We start from the raw sequence: 19,718 nt of genomic DNA on the forward strand, positions 1-19,718 counted from the left end.
TGAACGACAACATTATGCTCCGAGGATTATAGCGTGGGCAGGAATTTCCAGTCACAGACTTATTGGACTCTTTTTCTTTGAATAAACTGAACAGCGAGCGTTATTTGAGCATGTTTCGCAATAGCTTCATTCCACAGCTTCTTGCTACTGCCTTGCCCTTCAACATGCAGTGCTTCATGCAAGATGGAACAAGGTCACATACTGCAAACACTGTGTTGGAGTTTTTACACAAGCATTTCGACATGCGGATCATTTCACTCAGGTTTCCAGGTCGCTTCAATGACGGACAAAATTGGCCCCCCAATAGTCAAGACCTCAATCCATGTGTGACTTTTCTTTGGGGGTAACCAAAGGAAAAAAATTTTCCCGAAACGTTCACGTGATTTAATGGAGCTCAGAAGACTTATTCTTCAAGCTTGCAGTGAAATTACGGAAGACACGTGCCAGAGGGTAATCACTAACTTCAGTGTTCGTTTGAAGGAAGTTAGGAAACGAAATGGTAGACATAGTGAGCATGTGCTGAGTTAGAACAAATCTCCATGGACGGCTCTTCATTGTAGTACATGTTCCTTTCAGATTGATTGACAAAGTTTATATTCAAAAACAAAATGGTAACATTTCGTGCTCCACCCTGTATTTATTTACAGCTCATACAAAATAGATACGTGTTTCAAAGTTTTACTGACCTTCAGAGTAGTCACCAGAATTGAGTATAACCCGTTGCCAGCGATATGGAAGTCGTAGGATAATCTTAGCAGTGCCAGTTGTGTTGACAGTTCGAGCGGCGCGTTCTATTGCCCGACGAATTTGTAGCAGTTCTGAAGCAAATGCCGTGAAGTGTTTCCTTCACTTTAGAGATCGAGTTGAACTTACGAGGGCTTAAGTCTGGCGAGTGCAGCAGGTGGTATAACACTTTTAGCAGCCCCATCAGTCAAACAAATCAGTAACAGCTTGCACTGTACGTGCTTGAACATACACCTGCAAAATGATCATGTCTTGCAGAAAGTGTCATCACTTCTGTCTCTATGCTGTTCATTTTTGGAACACAACCTACAACCAGCTTAGAGACAGAAGTGATACTTTCTGCAGGACCTGACGACCATTTTGCAGGTGTGGTTGGGCTGCTAAGTGCTATACAACCTACTGCACTCCACTGCATTAAGCCCTCGAGAGTTCAAGTCGATTTCTAAAGTGAAGGAAACGACGGCATTCGCTTCAGAACTGCTACAAATTCGTCGAGCAATAGACCGCGCCGCTCGAACTGTCAACACAACTGGCACTGCTAAGAGTATCCTGCGACTTCCACATCGCTCGCAACGGGTTATACATAATGCTGGTGACTAGTAAGAGCTATAAATAAATAGTTGCCAATATAAAAGTTCCAACCCTCGTATATAATAGCATGACAACGATGCTGCTGGACATTAAGTCCTGTAAATAAATATGGTTTAGTCTGAAGAACATTTTCCCCGAAAATTCAGGCATTTAGAGCTCGCATAAAATACAGTGAAGAATCGTATTCTCGTCCTGAGAGCTGGGCGAGCCCAACTCTTTGTTCCGAAGGGGAGGCCACCTCAGCTGATTGATACTTCCCAACCTAAGCACTGAGTGATCTCGGTGCTGTCTCTTTACTACATAGCACGGCTCTGCAGTCTTTGTGCACCATAGATCTGAGAAAAGTTCTGCGTAATCAGACACAAATGATTATACGCAATGCCGTTAAATTTATGTTGGAAGACGCAAATGATGAATCCCAAATCTCGTTAAACTATGTGCTTGGGAGGGTAACAGGAACCGGTAACTATTTTAGTCAAACAATATAGATTGTAAAGAAAGAAGTGGAACAGCTACAAGTACATTCCAAGATCAGTGCGGCCATGCAACATTATGCCAATGTACCATCTGCATCACAAAAATTATCATGTTCCACTATGTCCTTGCTTTCATTGCGTGTTCCAATCTCTCGTCATATCAAAGCACATCATGCATTCTCGAGTAAGACCGTTTTGTCAGACTAGGTGCTGTGATATGGAGACGCATAATGTTGCATGGGCATACATATCTCCAAATCTTTGAACACAGTACATTACCATTAACATTATGGTGAGCCTGTGCTCCCTTGTTATGTGCATCCATTCTGGTCTGATCTCATTTTTATGGACGATAATCCGCGATCGCATCGAGCAGCGCAGGTGGAGGACCTCTCGGGAAGAGACGACATGCGGTGAATGGACTGGTCTGTCGATCCGCCCCCCCCCCCCGACTTAAACCCCATCGAGCACGAGTGGGATGCATTGGGGGACCGTTGCAGCAAGTCCACGGGCACCAACGACTGCGCTGTTGGAGGAATGAAACGCGCTGCCACAAGAACTAACTAACTTCGTGACCGAAGAGAAAGCACGTTGCAAAACATTTACATCTACATACATACTCCGCAATCCACCATACGGTGCATGGCGGAGGGTACCTCGTACCACAACTAGCATCTTCTCTCCCTGTTACACTCCCAAACAGAACGAGGGAAAAATGACTGCCTATATGCCTCTGTACGAGCCCTAATCTCTCTTATCTTATATTTGTGGTCTTTCCGCAAAATATAACTTGGCGGCAGTAAAATTGTACTGCAGTCAGCCTCAAATGCTGGTTCTCGAAATTTCCTCAGTAGCGATTCACGAAAAGAACGCCTCCTTTCCTCTAGAGACTCCCACCCGAGTTCCTGAAGTATTTCCGTAACACTTGCGTGATGATCAAACCTACCAGTAGCAAATCTAGCAGCCCACCTCTGAATTGCTTCTATGTCCTCCCTCAGTCCGAGCTGATAGGGATCCCAAACGCTCGAGTAGTACTCAAGAATAGGTTTTATTAGTGTTTTATAAGCGGTCTCCTTTACAGATGAACCACATCTTCCCAAAATTCTACCAATGAACCGAAGACGACTATCCGCCTTCCCCACAACTGCCATTACATGCTTGTCCCAATTCATGTCGCTCTGCAATGTTACGCCCAAATATTTAATCGACGTGACTGTGTCAAGCGCTACGCTACTAATGGAGTATTCAAACATTTCAGGATTCTTTTTCCTATTCATCTGCATTAATTTACATTTATCTATATTTAGAGTTAGCTGCCATTTACACCAATCACAAATCCTGTCCAAGTCATCTTTTATCATCCTACAGTCACTCAACGACGACACCTTCCCGTACACCACATATCAGCAAACAGCCGCACATTACTATCCACCCTATCTGAAAGATCATTTATGTAGATAGAAAACAACAGCGGACCTACCACACTTCCCTGGGGTACTCCAGATGATACCCTCACCTCCGATGAACACTCACCATCGAGGATAACGTACTGGGTTCCATTACTTAAGAAGTCTTCGAGCCACTCACTTGTGAACCAATCCCATATGCTCGTACCTTAGTTAGGAGTCTGCAGTGGGGCACCGACATGTACTGCGACCACTGGTGATCGCTCACCCTATCGAGAACCACGTCCTGTTTCCTGCAATGTCCAGGGGATCCTCATGAATCGCAGTGGGCTTCAGTGTAATTATTGTCTTTGAATAAAAGGATCGTTTCCTTTCTTCTCATAGTTTATTTCTTCACTTACTTTGTCATACTGCAGCAGTTTTTTTTCTATGTGTGGTTCAAGTTTCATCGAGTTATGTAACTTGGCAGTGTTAGATTATTCGAAAGTTACTTTCGTCCATTCACGTTTTGCACTAGTTTATTTTTTGGCCAATCTATTTTTTGTATTCCGCCTGGAAGGCGGCGCATGGGTAGGAGCAGGGAAAGGTAATACATGTCGGTACTGCAGTATGAATTTAAATCACCATTACTCTAGTAAAATGAATACATAACTTGGAATGAGTTGCGAAGTGTCCCAGCCGTCTGCTCTATATGAAATGGGGAGAACCTGTAGCGATGTTCGTAGAGCTCTCCAGCGCTGGCTAGAGGGCGCTGTCGTCGGTGTCTGTCTTAGAGTCAACCTAAGCCATGGCATTGTAGCTGTTAATACCACATCTCTCCTACCTGAAATGACGGCCCGTCGTTGAGTATGGTTTCTGACGGCGGGTGGAGGGACCCAAGGGCGGCGCAGCTGAGGGGGCGGACAGCGGAACTGCCGGGACGCGCTGTCCACCCGCGACCCCGAATTGCTCGCGAGTGGGCGAGGAAAACGCCCCGTGGAAAACCTGCCCAGGCCGCGCACCGCTTCTGGGTATGCTCGGATAAGGAGGCGGAGCAACGACCTCCATGGGCGACGGCGGCGGCGTGACGGCAGCCTCAGCGTCCATCGGTTCCGGCAGCGTGGACGAACACGGCGGCGGCAAGAGACGCCCATTCGATGCAGGTGACCGGACCGGCAGTGGCGAAGACGGAGGCGCGTGCGGCGGAGGCGCCGTCGGTGGCGTCGTGGGCTGAGGCGGTGGAAGCCGCTAAGCCCCCAATTCTGTCGGAAAACCAGCGGCAGAAAACCGAGGACGACACAAACGAATCTGGTTCCGGTGTCCCTTGATAGTGCCGGAGGGACCAGAAATGAGAAATAAGGCGCGGCCAAGCTGGCGAAGAATGCGCCCCTGCTCCCAGCGCTGCCTGCCAGAGGAAATGCGATAGAACACCAAATCATGAGGCGCCAAGCCAGAACGAGGTGAAGCAGCAGGAGCGCGCGGTGGCGGGTGCAATAGCTGCAGGTGCGACCGATGGGCGCGGCCATGTAGCAATTCCGCTGGGGAACGGGTGCCGCGTGGCTAGGAAGCAAGGAAAGTCCAGAGCGCGCACTCGAAAGAGTGCGTGGCGCACTACTTGCTCATCTGCGACTTAAACGTACGCACAAAGCGTTCAGCCTCGCTGTTTAACTGAGGTTGGAAAGGGGGCTGTTGTCGGAGACAACTTCAGGAAGGCCCTCAATGCACAAAATAGACGTCAAAGCCCGAATAGTACTAGCAGACGTAGCAGAAGACATACGGACAACAAAAGGAAAATTGCTGTACGCATCAATAACTAGCAATCAGCGGGTGTCCCAGAATGGACCTGCAAAATCAACATGAACGCGCTGCCAAGGCGTAGTAGGAGTCGGCCACGCAAAGAAGCGCTGGCGGGGAGCAGATTGATGCTCCATGCAAGCAAATTCTCAATTTGTTTATCAATGCCGAACCAAGTGCAGTGACGACCCGCTAATTGCTTCGTCCGCACGATACCCCAATGACCAGCGTGCAGTAAACGGAGGATTTCCGACTGCAACGAACGAGGTACAACCACACGAGACTGATGTTTTTCAGTTCGTAACAAGATAACATCGTGGTGCACAGACAGGTTGTGGCGATGAGCGAAGTAACGTCGAACAAGTGGATCGCGAATCTGCGAAGCAGATGGCGGCCATTGAGTACGAATATACTGCAAACGAATCTTCAAAGAAGCGTCGGCAGTTGTCGCGGAAGCAGTGCGACGAAAATCCACTGGAAAACCATCAGCTAATGCCTGATCTTGCGAATCAAACATGCAGGACAATTCAGAAGAATCGAACACTTCGTCAGGACCGATAGGCAGACGAGACAAAACATCGGCATTGCCATGCTGGGCCGTAGGCCGAAACAAGATTTCGTAATTGTAGTTAGACAGTAGCAGTTGTGCAGTACGGGCCGGAAGTGGCTTTGACGGGTGGAACAACGACGTCAAAGGCTTATGGTCGGTAACCAAATAGAATTTGCGACCGTACAAAAAAAACCACGAAACGTATACGCCATATACAATACCCAAAGCTTCTTTCTCGATTTGAGAATAGTTTTGCAGGGTAGAATTGAGCAACTTAGATTCAAAAGCTATCGGGCGATCGACAGAATTAATGTGGTGTGAGAACCGCTCCGATACCGTGAAAAGATGCATCGACAGCAAAAACAACTGGTTTGGAGGGATCGAAATGAATCAAACAGCGATCACTCAAAGCAGATTTGAGCTTGTTGCAAGCAGCGTCACATTCCGAAGACCAAACAAACGGAACATTCTTACGCCGAAGGCGATGCAAAAGCGCTGCAATCTTCGCTGCATTTGGTATAAACCGAATATAATATGTAATTTTGCCCAACACAGACTGAAGTTCTTTTAAGTTCCTGGGGGCTGGCAAGTATCTAATCGCACTGTGACAGCGAGGGATGAATATCCTGTCCGTTAATCATGTGTCCTAAATACTGAATCCCAGTTTGAAAAAAATTGCTCTTGTCTGTTACACTTTAGTCCTGTTTTTGAAGAACAGTAAATAAGGCACAAATTCTGCCAATGTTCGTCAGGGGGACGACCAGATAGAACTACACTACTGGCCATTAAAATTGCTACACCACGAAGATGACATGCTACAGCCGCGAAATTTAACCGACAGAAAGAAGATGCTGTGATATGCAAATGATTAGCTTTTCAGAGCATTCACACAAGGTTGGCGCCAGTGGCAACGCCTACAACGTGCTGACATGAGGAAAGTTTCCAACAGATTTCTCATACACAGACAGCAGTTGCCCGGCGTTGCCTGGTGAAACGTTGTTGTGATGCCTCGTGTACGGAGGAGAAATGCGTACCATCACGTTTCCGCCTTGGATAAAGGACGGATTATAGCCTATCGCTTTTGCGGTTTATCATATCGCGACATTGCTGCTCGCTTTGGTCGAGATCCAATGACTTAGCAGAATATGGAATCGGTGGGTTCAGGAGGGTAATACGGAATGCCCGTGCTGGATCCCAACGGCCTCGTATGACTAGCAGTCGAGATGAGAGGCATCTTATCCGCAAGGCTATAGCGGATCATGCAGCCACGTCTCGATTCCTGAGTCAACAAATGAGGACGTTTTGCACCAGCATGGACTATCAGCTCTGAGACCATGGCTGCGGTTACCCTTGACGCTGCATCACAGACAGGAGCGCCTGTGATGGTGTACTCTACGACGAACCTCGGTGCACCAATGGCAAAAAGGCATTTTTTCTAATGAATCCAGGTTCTGTTTACAGCATCATGATGGTCGCATCCACGTTTGGCGACATCGCGGTGAATGCACATTGGAAGTGTGTATTTGTCACCGCCATACTGGCGTATCACCTGGCATGATGGTATGGGCTGCCATCGGTTACACGCCTGTCACCTCTTGTTCGCACTGACGGCACTTTGAACAGTGGACATAACTTTTCAGATGTGTCACGACCCGTGGCTCTACCCTTCATTCGATCCCTGCAAAACCCTACATTTCAGCAGGATAATGCACGACCGCATGTTGCAGGTCTTGTACGGGCCTTTCTGGATACATAAAATGTTCGACTGCTGCCCTGGCCAGCACATTCTCCAGATCTCTCACCAATTGAAAACGTCTGGTCAATGGTGGCCGAGCACCTGGCTCGTCACAATACGCCAGTCACTATTGATGAACTGTGGTATCGTGTTGAAGCTGCATGGGCAGCTGTACCTGGACACGCCATCCAAGCTCTGAGTCAATGCCCAGGCGTATCTAGGCCGTTATTACGGCCAGAGGTGGTTGTTCTGGGTACTGATTTCTCAGGATCTATGCACCCAAATTGCGTGAAAATGTAATCAAATGTCAGTTCTAGTATAATATCTTTGTCTAATGAATACTCGTTTATCATCTGCATTTCTTCTTGGTGTAGCAATTTTAATGGCCAGTAGTGTATCGTCCAGATAATTGGAACAACCAGAGACAGTGGAACAACTGCTGCAAGTATGACTGAAAAATAGCAGGAGCCAAAGCACAACCGAACGGAAGGCAGCGAAACGTTAACAATCCATGGCGGGTGTTCATCACAAAATAACGCTGCAACTGTTCGTTGAGCGGAATCTAAGTACGCGTCCCGCAAGCCAACCGTGGAAAAGAATTTTCCCGCACCAAGTTAATCAAAAATGTCTTCAGGGCGCGGTAAGGGAAACGTAGCTACCACTGTGTGGGATTTACTGTAGACTTGAAGTCAGCACAAATACGGAGACAACCGTTTGGTTTCTTCACACTACAGTCGGGGTCCATGGCGAAGCAGAAACAGGGTCAATGACACCAATGTCTAGCAAATGCTTAAGTTCAGAAGCTACGCCGTCACACAGGCATGGCATTGTCTTTATCTAACATATGCTGCAAAGTCTGTGGCGCAACCAAGACCATCAGAAAAAGAGTTCAGCAAAATCATCGCATAGTGCGGCAACACTGTCCGCATGGTCACGAGCGTTGATGCAAAGTACATTGTCCTGAATTGCGAGGCCAAAAAATTCAAATGCGTCGAGCCAAAAATGTTCGTAGCATCACTAGAGCAGAGACATGGAAGACACTGTACGGGTCGTTGCACCATACGTTTCTTGCAAACTACACACGCCGAGCACAGATTTCCAGTCCAGTAAATGTATTCAGCGTGGAATACTAACGACGAAGTGGGGGCGAATCAAGCAAGTCATACGTAGATCTGTTCAGTAAAGAAACTGAAGCACCAGTGTTCAGCTGCATGCTAACAGATCGTCCACAAATGTTCAAAGTCAAAAAAAGTTTCCTCGCATCGCGCTGAATGCGAGAGGAAGTGTCTGGAAAAAATTCACACGACGAGCCGTTGTCGCACTTTAAGCAGAATGCTTTCAATAAATGGCATTAACGTCCATCGGCTGATGTGAATTATCATGGCGGTTGCCGTTGCGCTGACGCCCACGAGAATCACGCGAACGGGAGACAAGTTCGGAATTAGAGTTCCTCTTGCTACACACAGCTTGCACATGTCCTTATTACAAAAATAAGATTGTGCTTGACGGGATGGGCAACTATTCAGTAGGTGGGCACGAAAGCAGTTCGGATATGATTTCAGTTTCTTAGTGGGTGCCTGGTTTGAGAATTGTTTACGTGCGCGCGAGCGGCGCGGCTGGCTGGGCTAGGACCGGGCGAAAGGGCACGTGTTGTGCCGCGCTAACAGTACACACACCCGGCCGGGGTCACGTCGAACGTGGAAGTAGCCATATCTAAAGTATCTTGTCTGTCTAGCAAGACCACTACTTCCTGCAAAGACAGGTTTTTAAAACTGAGGATTTGTTCGCGGATCAGGTGATCTTCCACATTCTGCGTAATAGCGTCCCTAATCATATACGCATGTGAACGTCCACACGAGCAATTAAAGTCACAGTCAGAAGTTAGTCCCTGTAGGTCCGCTAACCAAGATTTATTCGACTGAGTAGGGCCACGCCGGAGACTAAAGAATTTATATCGTGCAGCTACCACATTTACACTGTCACGGAAGTGGGAGTTCAAAGCATCAATCGCTTCGTCGTAAGTTTTAGTTTCCGGGCGGATGGTGGGAAAATTTCACGAGCACACGGTATAACCCAACACCCGCGTTGGCAATGAAAAAGGCAAGCCGCTCTGTAGCTGGTATGTCGTATGCTGCGAAGTGTGCCTTGGGCTGGGCGATGTATTCTGGCCAGCGTTCAACGTCAGGACTGAAGGCACGAAATGACCGCGCCGTCGGCGACGGCGTCGATACAGGCAGTGGCGTCGGAGGCGCCGAAGTAGCTGCAGTCTGTAGTGTGACCAGTCCATTTACGGCAGCAAGCAGCTGCGTCATTTGCTGAGCCTGAAAACGTACAAGATCGGACAGCGAAGCCTGTTCTTGTGGCGAAGCCATGGTTGACACAAATGAAAGTCTATATAGCAAAAGGGGGGAGCACGCAGATACAGTCACTCAAGCAAACGGGGGTGTTGTTGTTGTTGTTGTCTTCAGTCTTGAGACTGGTTTGATGCAGCTTTCCATGCTACTCTATCCTGTGCAAGCTTTTTCATCTCCCAGTACCTACTGCAACCTACATCCTTCTGAATCTACTTAGTGTATTCATCTCTTCGTCTCCCTCTACGATTTTTACCCTCCACGCTGCCCTCCAGTACTAAATTGGTGATCCCTTGATGCCTCAGAACATGTCCTACCAACCGATCCCTTCTTCTGGTCAAGTTGTGCCACAAACTTCTCTTCTCCCCAATCCTATTCAATACTTCCTCATTAGTTATGTGATCTACCCATCTAATCTTCAGCATTCTTCTGTTGCACCACATTTCGAAAGCTTCTATTCTCTTCTTGTCCAAACTATTTATCGTCCATGTTTCACTTCCATACATGGCTACACTCCATACAAATACTTTCAGAAATGACTTCCTGACACTTAAATCTATACTCGATGTTAACAAATTTCTCTTCTTCACAAACGCTTTCCTTGCCATTGCCAGTCTACATTTTATATCCTCTCTACTTCGACCACCATCAGTTATTTTGCTCCACAAATAGCAAAACTCCTTTACTACTTTAAGTGTCTCATTTCCTAATCCAATTCCCTCAGCATCACCCGACTTAATTAGACTACATTCCATTATCCTTGTTTTGCTTTTGTTGATGTTCATCTTATATCCACCTTTCAAGACACTGTCCATTCCATTCAACTGCTCTTCCAAGTCCTTTGCTGTCTCTGACAGAATTACAATGTCATCGGCGAACCTCAAAGTTTTTATTTCTTCTCCATGAATTTTAATATCTACTCCGAATTTTTCTTTTGTTTCCTTTACTGCTTGCTCAATATACAGGTTGAACAACATCGGGGAGAGGCTACAACCCTGTCTTACTCCCTTCCCAACCACTGCTTCCCTTTCATGTCCCTCGACTCTTATAACTGCCATCTGGTTTCTGTACTAATTGTAAATAGCCTTTCGCTCCCTGTATTTTACCCCTGCCACCTTTAGAATTTGAATGAGAGTATTCCAGTCAACATTGTCAAAAGCTTTCTCTAAGTCCACAAATGCTAGAAACGTAGGTTTGCCTTTCCTTAATCTTTCTTCTAAGATAAGTCGTAAGGCCAGTATTGCCTCACGTGTTCCAGTGTTTCTACGGAATCCAAACTGATCTTCCCCGAGGTTGGCTTCTACTAGTTTTTCCATTCGTCTGTAAAGAATTCGTGTTAGTATTTTGCAGCTGTGACTTATTAAACTGATAGTTCGGTAATTTTCACATCAGTCAACACCTTCTTTCTTTGGGATTGGAATTATTATATTCTTCTTGAAGGCTGAGGGTATTTCGCCGGTCTCATACATCTTGCTCACCAGATGGTAGAGTTTTGTCAGGACTGGCTCTCCCAAGGCCGTCAGTAGTTCTAATGGAATGTTGTCTACTCCGGGGGCCTTGTTTCGACTCAGGTCTTTCAGTGCTCTGTCAAACTCTTCACGCAGTATCGTATCTCCCATTTCATCTTCATCTTCATCTACATCCTCCTCCAATTCCATAATATTGCCCTCAAGTACCTTGCCTTTGTATAGAGCCTCTATATACTCCTTCCACCTTTCTGCTTTCCCTTCTTTGCTTAAAACTGGGTTTCCATCTGAGCTCTTGATATTCATACAAGTGGCTCTCTTTTCTCCAAAGGTCTCTTTAATTTTCCTGTAGGCAGTATCTATCTTACCCCTAGTGAGATAAGCCTCTACATCCTTACATTTGTCCTCTAGCCATCCCTGCTTAGCCATTTTGCACTTCCTGTCAATCTCATTTTTGAGACGTTTGTATGCATTTTTACCTGCTTCATTTACTGTGTGTTTATATTTTCTCCTGTAATCAATCAAATTCAATGTTTCTTCTGTTACCCAAGGATTTCTACTAGCCCTCGTCTATTTACCTACTTGATCCTCTGCTGTCTTCGCTACTTCATCCCTCAAAGCTACCCATTCTTCTTCTACTGTATTTCTTTCCCCCATTCCTGTCAATTGTTCCCTTATGCTCTCCCTGAAACTCTGTACAACCTCTGGTTCTTTCAGTTTATCCAGGTCCCATCTCCTTAAATTCCCACCTTTTTTCAGTTTCTTCAGTTTTAATCTACAGGTCATAACCAATAGATTGTGGTCAGAGTCCACATCTGCCCCTGGAAATGTCTTACAATTTAAAACCTGGTTCCTAAATCTCTGTCTTACCATTACATAATCTATCTGATACCTTTTAGTATCTCCAGGGTTCTTCCATGTATACAATCTTCTTTCATGATTCTTAAACCAAGTGTTAGCTATGATTATGTTGTGCTCTGTGCAAAATTCTACCAAACGGGGGTATCACAGAAAAACCTAAAGCAATACCGAGCAAAAAAGGAAATGATAGGAAGATCGCCTCGACGCCAACTTTTGTATCCCGCCTGGAAGGCGGCGCGTGGGTAGGAGCAGGAAATGGTAATACACGTCGGTACTGCAGTATGAATTTAAATCACCTTTACCCTAGAAAAATGAATACATAACTTGGAATGAGGTGCGAAGTGTCCCGGCCGTCTGCTCTAGATGAAATGGGGAGAATCTGTAGCGATGCTCGTAGAGCTCCCCAGCGCCGGTTACAGGGCGCTGTCGTCGGTGTCTGTCGTAGTGCCACCCTAAGCCGTGGCATCGTAGCTATCGATACCACACTACTATTCGTTATTTTGTAAATAACTTTACGTACAAGGAGTTATTTTTAATACGTCTTCAAGATGATCACTTCTTCGCAAAAGTTTAAGGAAAATCATTAACAACTTATCTTCCTTACCTCCATGTTATGTTTATCTTCTGTGTCGGTTCTCCATCCTCAAACAGTATCTTTGGGCTCTTCAGAACATCATATGGGAGTACAACAAAGAAGGTAGGCGAACACCATCCGCATACGTCCGAATTTCTGCAATGCTAGCTACATTTGTTTCTTCTTGCGACAAGTTCTTTGAAAATTTTGTAAACTCCTCAGTGTGGGATTTGAAATATTTTAGCTTAGCCATCAATTTTGCATAAACAGATTCTGATTTTCCTCAACCGTTGCACTACCTGCTTTTCACCTTTCAGACAAGGACCTAACGTCAATGATTTCCTCAGTTTTGTTATTTACCATTTGCCATGTTGATAACGAAAATATTATGTGAAAAAAGTACACAACGAACTGCACTAGAAATTAGTACAACGTAAACAACAACAAAAGTGACTTTCGTGCTTCGACAACACGTTTGACGAAGTGCTGGATCACACAAACGCTGTGATATGCACTCTTGCTCATCTGCAAGTAATCTAACTTCAGTCTTACTTCGGTCGACTGTACAGAAGTGATCGCGAGCATAGCTATTTTGTAGTACGTACTATCCGGTTCAGCTGTACTGTACGTCTGTAAACGTCCAACTATCATCTACCGGGAAGAGTGGGGAGGGTTCTTCAGTGGCTCGGTCGCCTTGTCCCGGTTCTTCTCGGCTCCTAATGACTTATCAACAGATGAGTCGCAACAAAGCAGTCAGTTCCTCTTGCTGGTATTCTATTCGCTCATTCATATACGCAGTCCGGGCCGCCTCATGAGTTAGTATTCACCAGGTGATTCAAAAGCTCTCCACCTGGCCTATCACACACTAATATGTTCAGTTACTATCATCAGAGCATCTAATCGATATGTAGTTTCTAAAACTATACTGTATGCTCAGGTGCGGGGTCTTTCCTACGCGAAATGGAATATGTGCATTAGCAAGCTGCTTTGATACTCCATGAAATACCTTTTCGTACAACATCCCAGAAACTAAGTAACACGGTCGTAGGTAAAGATACTTTGCCTACAGTTTCCCTTTCCTTGTAGCCTCTTCTGAGTGGGCTATTGTGACGATATCCACCCAGATACTCTCTCTTGATTTTTCATTTTTTTTATTTTTATTTTTTCAAGCAATGCCATGATTGTGAGCTATATCGTCCTTTTATATTTTTCGTTCTATTCAGTTGCGCGATCAATATCTTTCACTAATTTCCCGCCGGCCGGAGTGGCCGTGCGGTTCTAGGCGCTACAGTCTGGAGCCGAGCGACAGCTACGGTCGCAGGTTCGAATCCTGCCTCGGGCATGGATGTGTGTCATGTCCTTAGGTTAGTTAGGTTTAATTAGTTCTAAGTTCTAGGCGACTAATGTCCTCAGAAGTTAAGTCGCATAGTGCTCAGAGCCATTTGAACCATTTGAACTAATTTCCCAAATAGCACGTTGCATGCCGCCTATTGGAACGTGTAACTGCAGTCGGTCTTATAACAGAAGACAAAGTGAACATAATTGTTATTTCCATTTGATTCTTTGTGACATTCTTCATTTGTTCGTTCCTACTCATGTGACGAGCTAAATTGTACCTTAACACAAATCAGACGTGACTGTTCATATTGCCGAAAACGTATTTTTTCTGAAGTATTCGTGTGTTCAAATTTCAGAGCACACTAATTCTCCTGGAGAAATACGTCTTCGGGAATGTGAACAGTAACGTAAAAATGGTGTCGCTCTGACATCACTTGGCTCTCCTCGAACGTTGATAGTCACTTATTTATTTAATGATTTAAACAGTTTATCGCACAAGAAAGTTCTCCGACAATAGCAAAGTTATTCAAGGGCCTTTCTTTGGTCTTTATCCTTCATATCAATTTAAGCCAAAGATGATGTGTAACATTGCTTTTAACTTCAGTACAGATATATGGATTTTAAACGACCGTTAAGGATATACTCGTCTCCGCTAGTGTGGTAGCTGTCGACGTGGAGACAGCCGTTTCGAATCAATGTACTGAAACTACTTTCATCCTCAGTATTTGCCCAGCAAGAGAAGGAGGTGATTCCTGATCACAAGGCTCTATGCCATTCCTGATCACAAGGCTCTATGCCAAAGTCCTCGGTTAAATTCGATATCTCTCTGCAGTGTCCCATCGAGTTTAATGTGACACTGTCGATGGCTGTTTGTACTTCGGATGGCGACGTAAAGATCTTCTGCCATCTGTCATTAACAGCACAAACAGGACGCTACACAACGCTACACTCATTTACGCCAGCTATACAAGACTGTTACAGGTACTGGAATACCTGGAATGCAACCAGTCCACATGCCACAATAAAAAAAGGAAAACAAAGAAAAAAACACCTTGTGACATTGGGACGTGATTCACACGACCTTATTCGTTCATTCATTCATATATGTGTTAACAAAAATGACAGACATGCACCTTGAAGTGTAATTACTATAAAGTATCACAGGGTTGCAGTAAATTGTGATCGATTTCCACATGCAAGGAAATTTTTCGTTCTGTTCAAAATGGGTGGCAGATTGCGCCAGATCAAATAATATTAATTAATGTTAGTTAATTTACCTTCTATTATTGATTTTATGTTGTATAGAAATTATTTTGCCTCGTTCCATCTGAATTTAGTGAATATTTGATTTCCACCAGTTTCATTGTGGATTTCAGTAAATGTATTAACCAAATTACGAAATAAAATACTTGTATACAATCGATACCCTAAATTATTTTGTACCGATAGAGAGTGACAATCGGTCAGTACCTATAAGTAAAACTAAGAACATGGCATTTTTAGATATTCATGCAGTAAGAAGAAAAATAATCCTCAATAACAAACCGATAGAACAGGTGGCCCATTTTAAGTATTTAGGATGTGAAATATCGTATGATGAAGATATGTATATACAGAAGAAAGTAATTCTTATGGGCGTATATGTGGCACAATTAGAATGACACTTAAGGGAAAACAAGGCAAAAGACAGAACTGAAATTTTATAAAGCCACGGCCATTCATACTTTATTATATGGAGCAGGAAGTCGGACTTTGAGAAATAAAGATTTACGGCAACTAGAAGCATCGGAAACCTAATTTCTAAGATCTATGGTAGGCTACAATGGGGAAGACAAAATTAGAAACGAAGTAATGAGTGAAGAATTGAGAATACAATCAGTATCCCAAAAGGCAATCCAATACAAAGAAAAATGGAGAGAATATCTATTTCGTATGTCACCACAAAGACTTCCTAAACTAGCAATGGGTTATAAAGCATGGGGCAAGAGAAGTGTGGAAATGCCAAGGATTTATTTATTTAATCGTATGGCTAGGACTCCCCGTCGGCCAGGCCGTTCGCCGGGTGCCGGTCTTTCAATTTGACGCGACTTCGGTGACCTGCAGTCGATGAGGATGATAGGATGACAGCACAACACCCAGTCCCTAGGCGGAGAAAAATCTCCGACCCAGCCGGGAATCGAACGCGGGCCACGCTGACCATTCAGCTACCGGGGGCAGACAATACCAAGGATGAGATGTTGAGACGGGAATAGGCTTTAGGCCTAAACCTGGAGTGGCAGAAGGAGATGAATGAATCTGATTGTCAGGCAAGCCAATAGGCTATCGATTTCTAACACTGTTTAATAGCTCTACGAGTGCCCTTTTCAGTGGCATAGAAAGAGTTGAACTTAAGAAAAGAAATCTCAAATGGCACTGAGCACTATGGGACTTAACATCTGAGGTCATCAGTCCCCTAGACTTAGAACTACTTAAACCTAACTGACCTAAGGACATCACACACATCCATGCCCGAGGCAGGATTTGAACCTTCGACCGTAGCAGTCGCGCGGTTCTGGACTGAAGCGCCTAGAACCGCTCGGCCACCGCGACCGGCAAAGAATTCTCAAGGCAGTATACTAAGCTCATTGTGGAATGTCTTCGCGTTCCTAGCGAGTTTCCTAGAAGTTTTTTCACGAGTCATTATGTTGCAGATGGTTGGAAGACTGATGACGTGGTGCTCCTGTGGAAAGACGGCGACCCTGTGCAGATCATGAGCAACCTACACCTGTCGCTCTTCACTCTTGAGAAGTTCCTCACGGACTACTGCAACACCGTGACGACTACAGGTACGGCAATGGCCTCTACTGGAGCATCGGCCGCTCTGACCAGGGAGAGAGAAGGGTGATGGTAAAGATGCAACCAACAGTCGCACTCTCTAAATTTGTGAAACTGGATCTATCGGTCGTTGAAACACTAACAGTTAGACCTTACAGTGTTCCTAGTCCCATTTGATCCCTTTTGACGACCATGTGCTACAATATAAGAGAATGAGAGCGACAGATAATTGTGGTGAACAGATTTTCTTCCGACTCATAACACAATCCTTGAAAACAGATGACGTTGAGTATGGTAGTATAGGCACCTAGGAGACAGACAGTGCATGAAGACCCTTTATATCCGATAACCTATCGCTTACTCTACAGTTGGGTTGATATTTTGCAATATTCAACTGTTGTCACAATATTTTTTATCGTATCTAATAAAAAGTTAATGTTGTTAAAACAGACCACAAGTCCGCTGACGTGGACAATCTAACCAACCATACGAGAAGGAGGCTGGTCAGAAGCAACGAAAAAAAAAATTGCATGACGTTAGCTTATTTTAAAATTGCATGACGTTAGCTTATTTTGTTAATTTTATATTTCACACGACCTGTGTTTCGGGTTCCAACCATATTTTCTAGTGTAAATAAAAAATAGTAAGTCATGGGAATAGAGTTACGTTATAAATACAATGTTTCAACAAGAATACACAGGAAGAGACAAGAATGTTATCTAAATATACTTATTCTTGCTGATTGGGTTTGCATGGCAAAAAATGGGATAACAACAAAACCTATTTTCGTTTTTCACTAGGGGTGCGGCAAGGTGGCTTTTACGTCTCTAATGATATAACAAGTCGCTATTGCCACGTGACAAAATTCCGTCAGTGACTGAAATTGCAGTCGGTTGGTATAATGCTTGCATATTGATAAAACATCAGTTCTACCGTTAACAGATATTTTTTCCGCAGTGTATGTGTTTTACTTCCGCCAGTACCTCGTCTCCTACCTTCCAAACTTTACTATGTGGACGCTGCGTGGGTCGTGCTTGGGTAGCTCAGCTGGTAGAGCACTTGCCCGCGAAAAGCAAAGGTTCCGAGTTCGAGTCTGGGTCCGGCACACAGTTTTAATCTGCCAGGAAGTTTCATATCAGCGCACACCCCGCTGCAGAGTGAAAATCTCATTCTTTAAGTATTTGACTTCAGTATTCCTTGCATAATCAAATACTCAAAAAGATCCCAATTTCGTCTCCTTAGGAGTCGAATTTCTAACAGTCTCTTCTTAACCGAGAAGCCAAACATCAGTTCCCGAAGATGTAACTCTAAAAATGCTGACACACTGAAAGATATTCGTAAAACACTTCACTACCTCTTTCACCCACTTAGGAATTAAATTTCCAAAAACAGTGAAATGTGTGTTTTTTATTTCTAAAATAGAAGCCGAATACAAATTCTTCATAGCTTTAGCCTTAAAAACGCTCGTATAATGAAATCTTTCCATAAAAACTTTCATGTCCTAGTTTACCCCATAGGGCTTGAATTTTCAAAAACAGTGGAACACGATTTTTATTTTTAATCGTGAAGCCAAACTCAAATTTTCATAGATTTGACATTAAAAATCCTTACGCAATGAAATATTTCACCCCATTAGTGGGTTTAATTTCCAAAAACACTGAGACACATTTTTTTTTTCATTTGTAACCGAGAAGTCAATTACCAATTTTTAGAAGTATAGCTTTAAAAATACTTAAGTAGTTCTCTAATAATTATTTATTTTCAAAAATAATTTTAGTCATTTCGAAAAATTCTGAAACCTGTATTTCTGACAGAGAAACCAAATATCAATTTATGTAGGTTTACCTTCAAAATGACCTTAATAGCGACATATTTTTGAAAAACATTTCATCGTCTGTTACATTCCTTTAGGAGTGGGATTTCGAAAAACGAAGCCTACAGTATAAGATAAATACCTTCTCCAATTTTCAAATTTCCGCCATTAGCCGTTTGGGTTGGGCAGTAATGAGCCAATGAGACTAGGTGGCCGTTATCAAATGCGTCTCCATTGCTACAGGTAAGTATCATAGTGACCGACTGCAAATGACATGTAAGTAATCGAAATTAGTCGTTAGGGGAAGGCATTAAAATAACTTACTTTTACAACCAACAGGCTATACGGGAAACGTAACTTCTCTCAACAATGGTGGAAAGCTCTGGCGTTTCCAAACGGTGGCAGTGATGAAATACCGCGACATTTCGACGACTGTGACATTCATCATCTTCTGAAGCAGAGGTTCCCAACAAAATTTTCTCGACGACCCCCTCATCGAACATGATTGGTACCTTGTCATATCACAGTATCAAGTACCTAAAAAAGCCAAATTAAGAGTCTTTTTATACGTTTACTGGTACTTAGAAAAAACATTGACATATTCATTATCGAAAAAATATTGAGCTTAAAACTTTTCCAATTTAGCCATCATTGTTTTTGTTAAATTTCTGATTATCGCTCAAAATCTTTGTCTTCAAATCTGGTTCTTTAGTATAACAAACTCCTTAAAAAAATGAAAATTGAGTATGAACTGAAAATGACAGGAAAAAATTAAAACTGAGTGTATTGGTCTTTCAAGTGTACTACACTTGAGACTGCATTGAGTAGACATGTGTGAAAAATAAGAAAACACTAATTTCATAGAAAGTATTATTTATTTGAAAAAATACAGTTGCAACAGAGTACTTCATCAGTATGCAGTTAGTTTTTATTTTCAGTTCTTAATGAGATGAGTTCAATCTGACCTTTGAGTCAATTATTTCTGAAATATTAGATTCCAAACTTGAAACTTTCACTCTGAAATCCGACTGTATGTCGAGCCTATTCCTATATTTGTTTTTCACGAAACACGTGGAAGAAAATGCTTGCTCACAGCGATGATTGGTTGGAAATGGAAGGATATTTTTCATTGCCTTATCTCCAAGTTTCTTGTAGTCTTTGGGTGCCGATGCCCAGAAGCCTGTAATTTTATCACCGATGAAAATGTTTATCATCGTACCACATAT

The 19,718-nt window shown here is 43.8% G+C and overlaps 1 protein-coding gene across 1 annotated transcript in view; it reads left to right on the forward strand.

Annotated features, from left to right (window-relative positions):
- Positions 1-19,718, forward strand: part of LOC124775151 (glutamate-gated chloride channel-like) — a 176,943-nt gene that overhangs the window by 76,242 nt on the left and 80,983 nt on the right. Inside the window, exon 7 of the mRNA XM_047249994.1 lies at positions 16,556-16,690. Coding sequence (XP_047105950.1) covers positions 16,556-16,690 — 135 coding nt within the window. The remainder of the gene's footprint in view (positions 1-16,555; positions 16,691-19,718) is intronic.

Source organism: Schistocerca piceifrons, chromosome 1 (assembly GCF_021461385.2).
Source record: "Schistocerca piceifrons isolate TAMUIC-IGC-003096 chromosome 1, iqSchPice1.1, whole genome shotgun sequence".
Classification (NCBI taxonomy): domain Eukaryota; kingdom Metazoa; phylum Arthropoda; class Insecta; order Orthoptera; family Acrididae; genus Schistocerca; species Schistocerca piceifrons.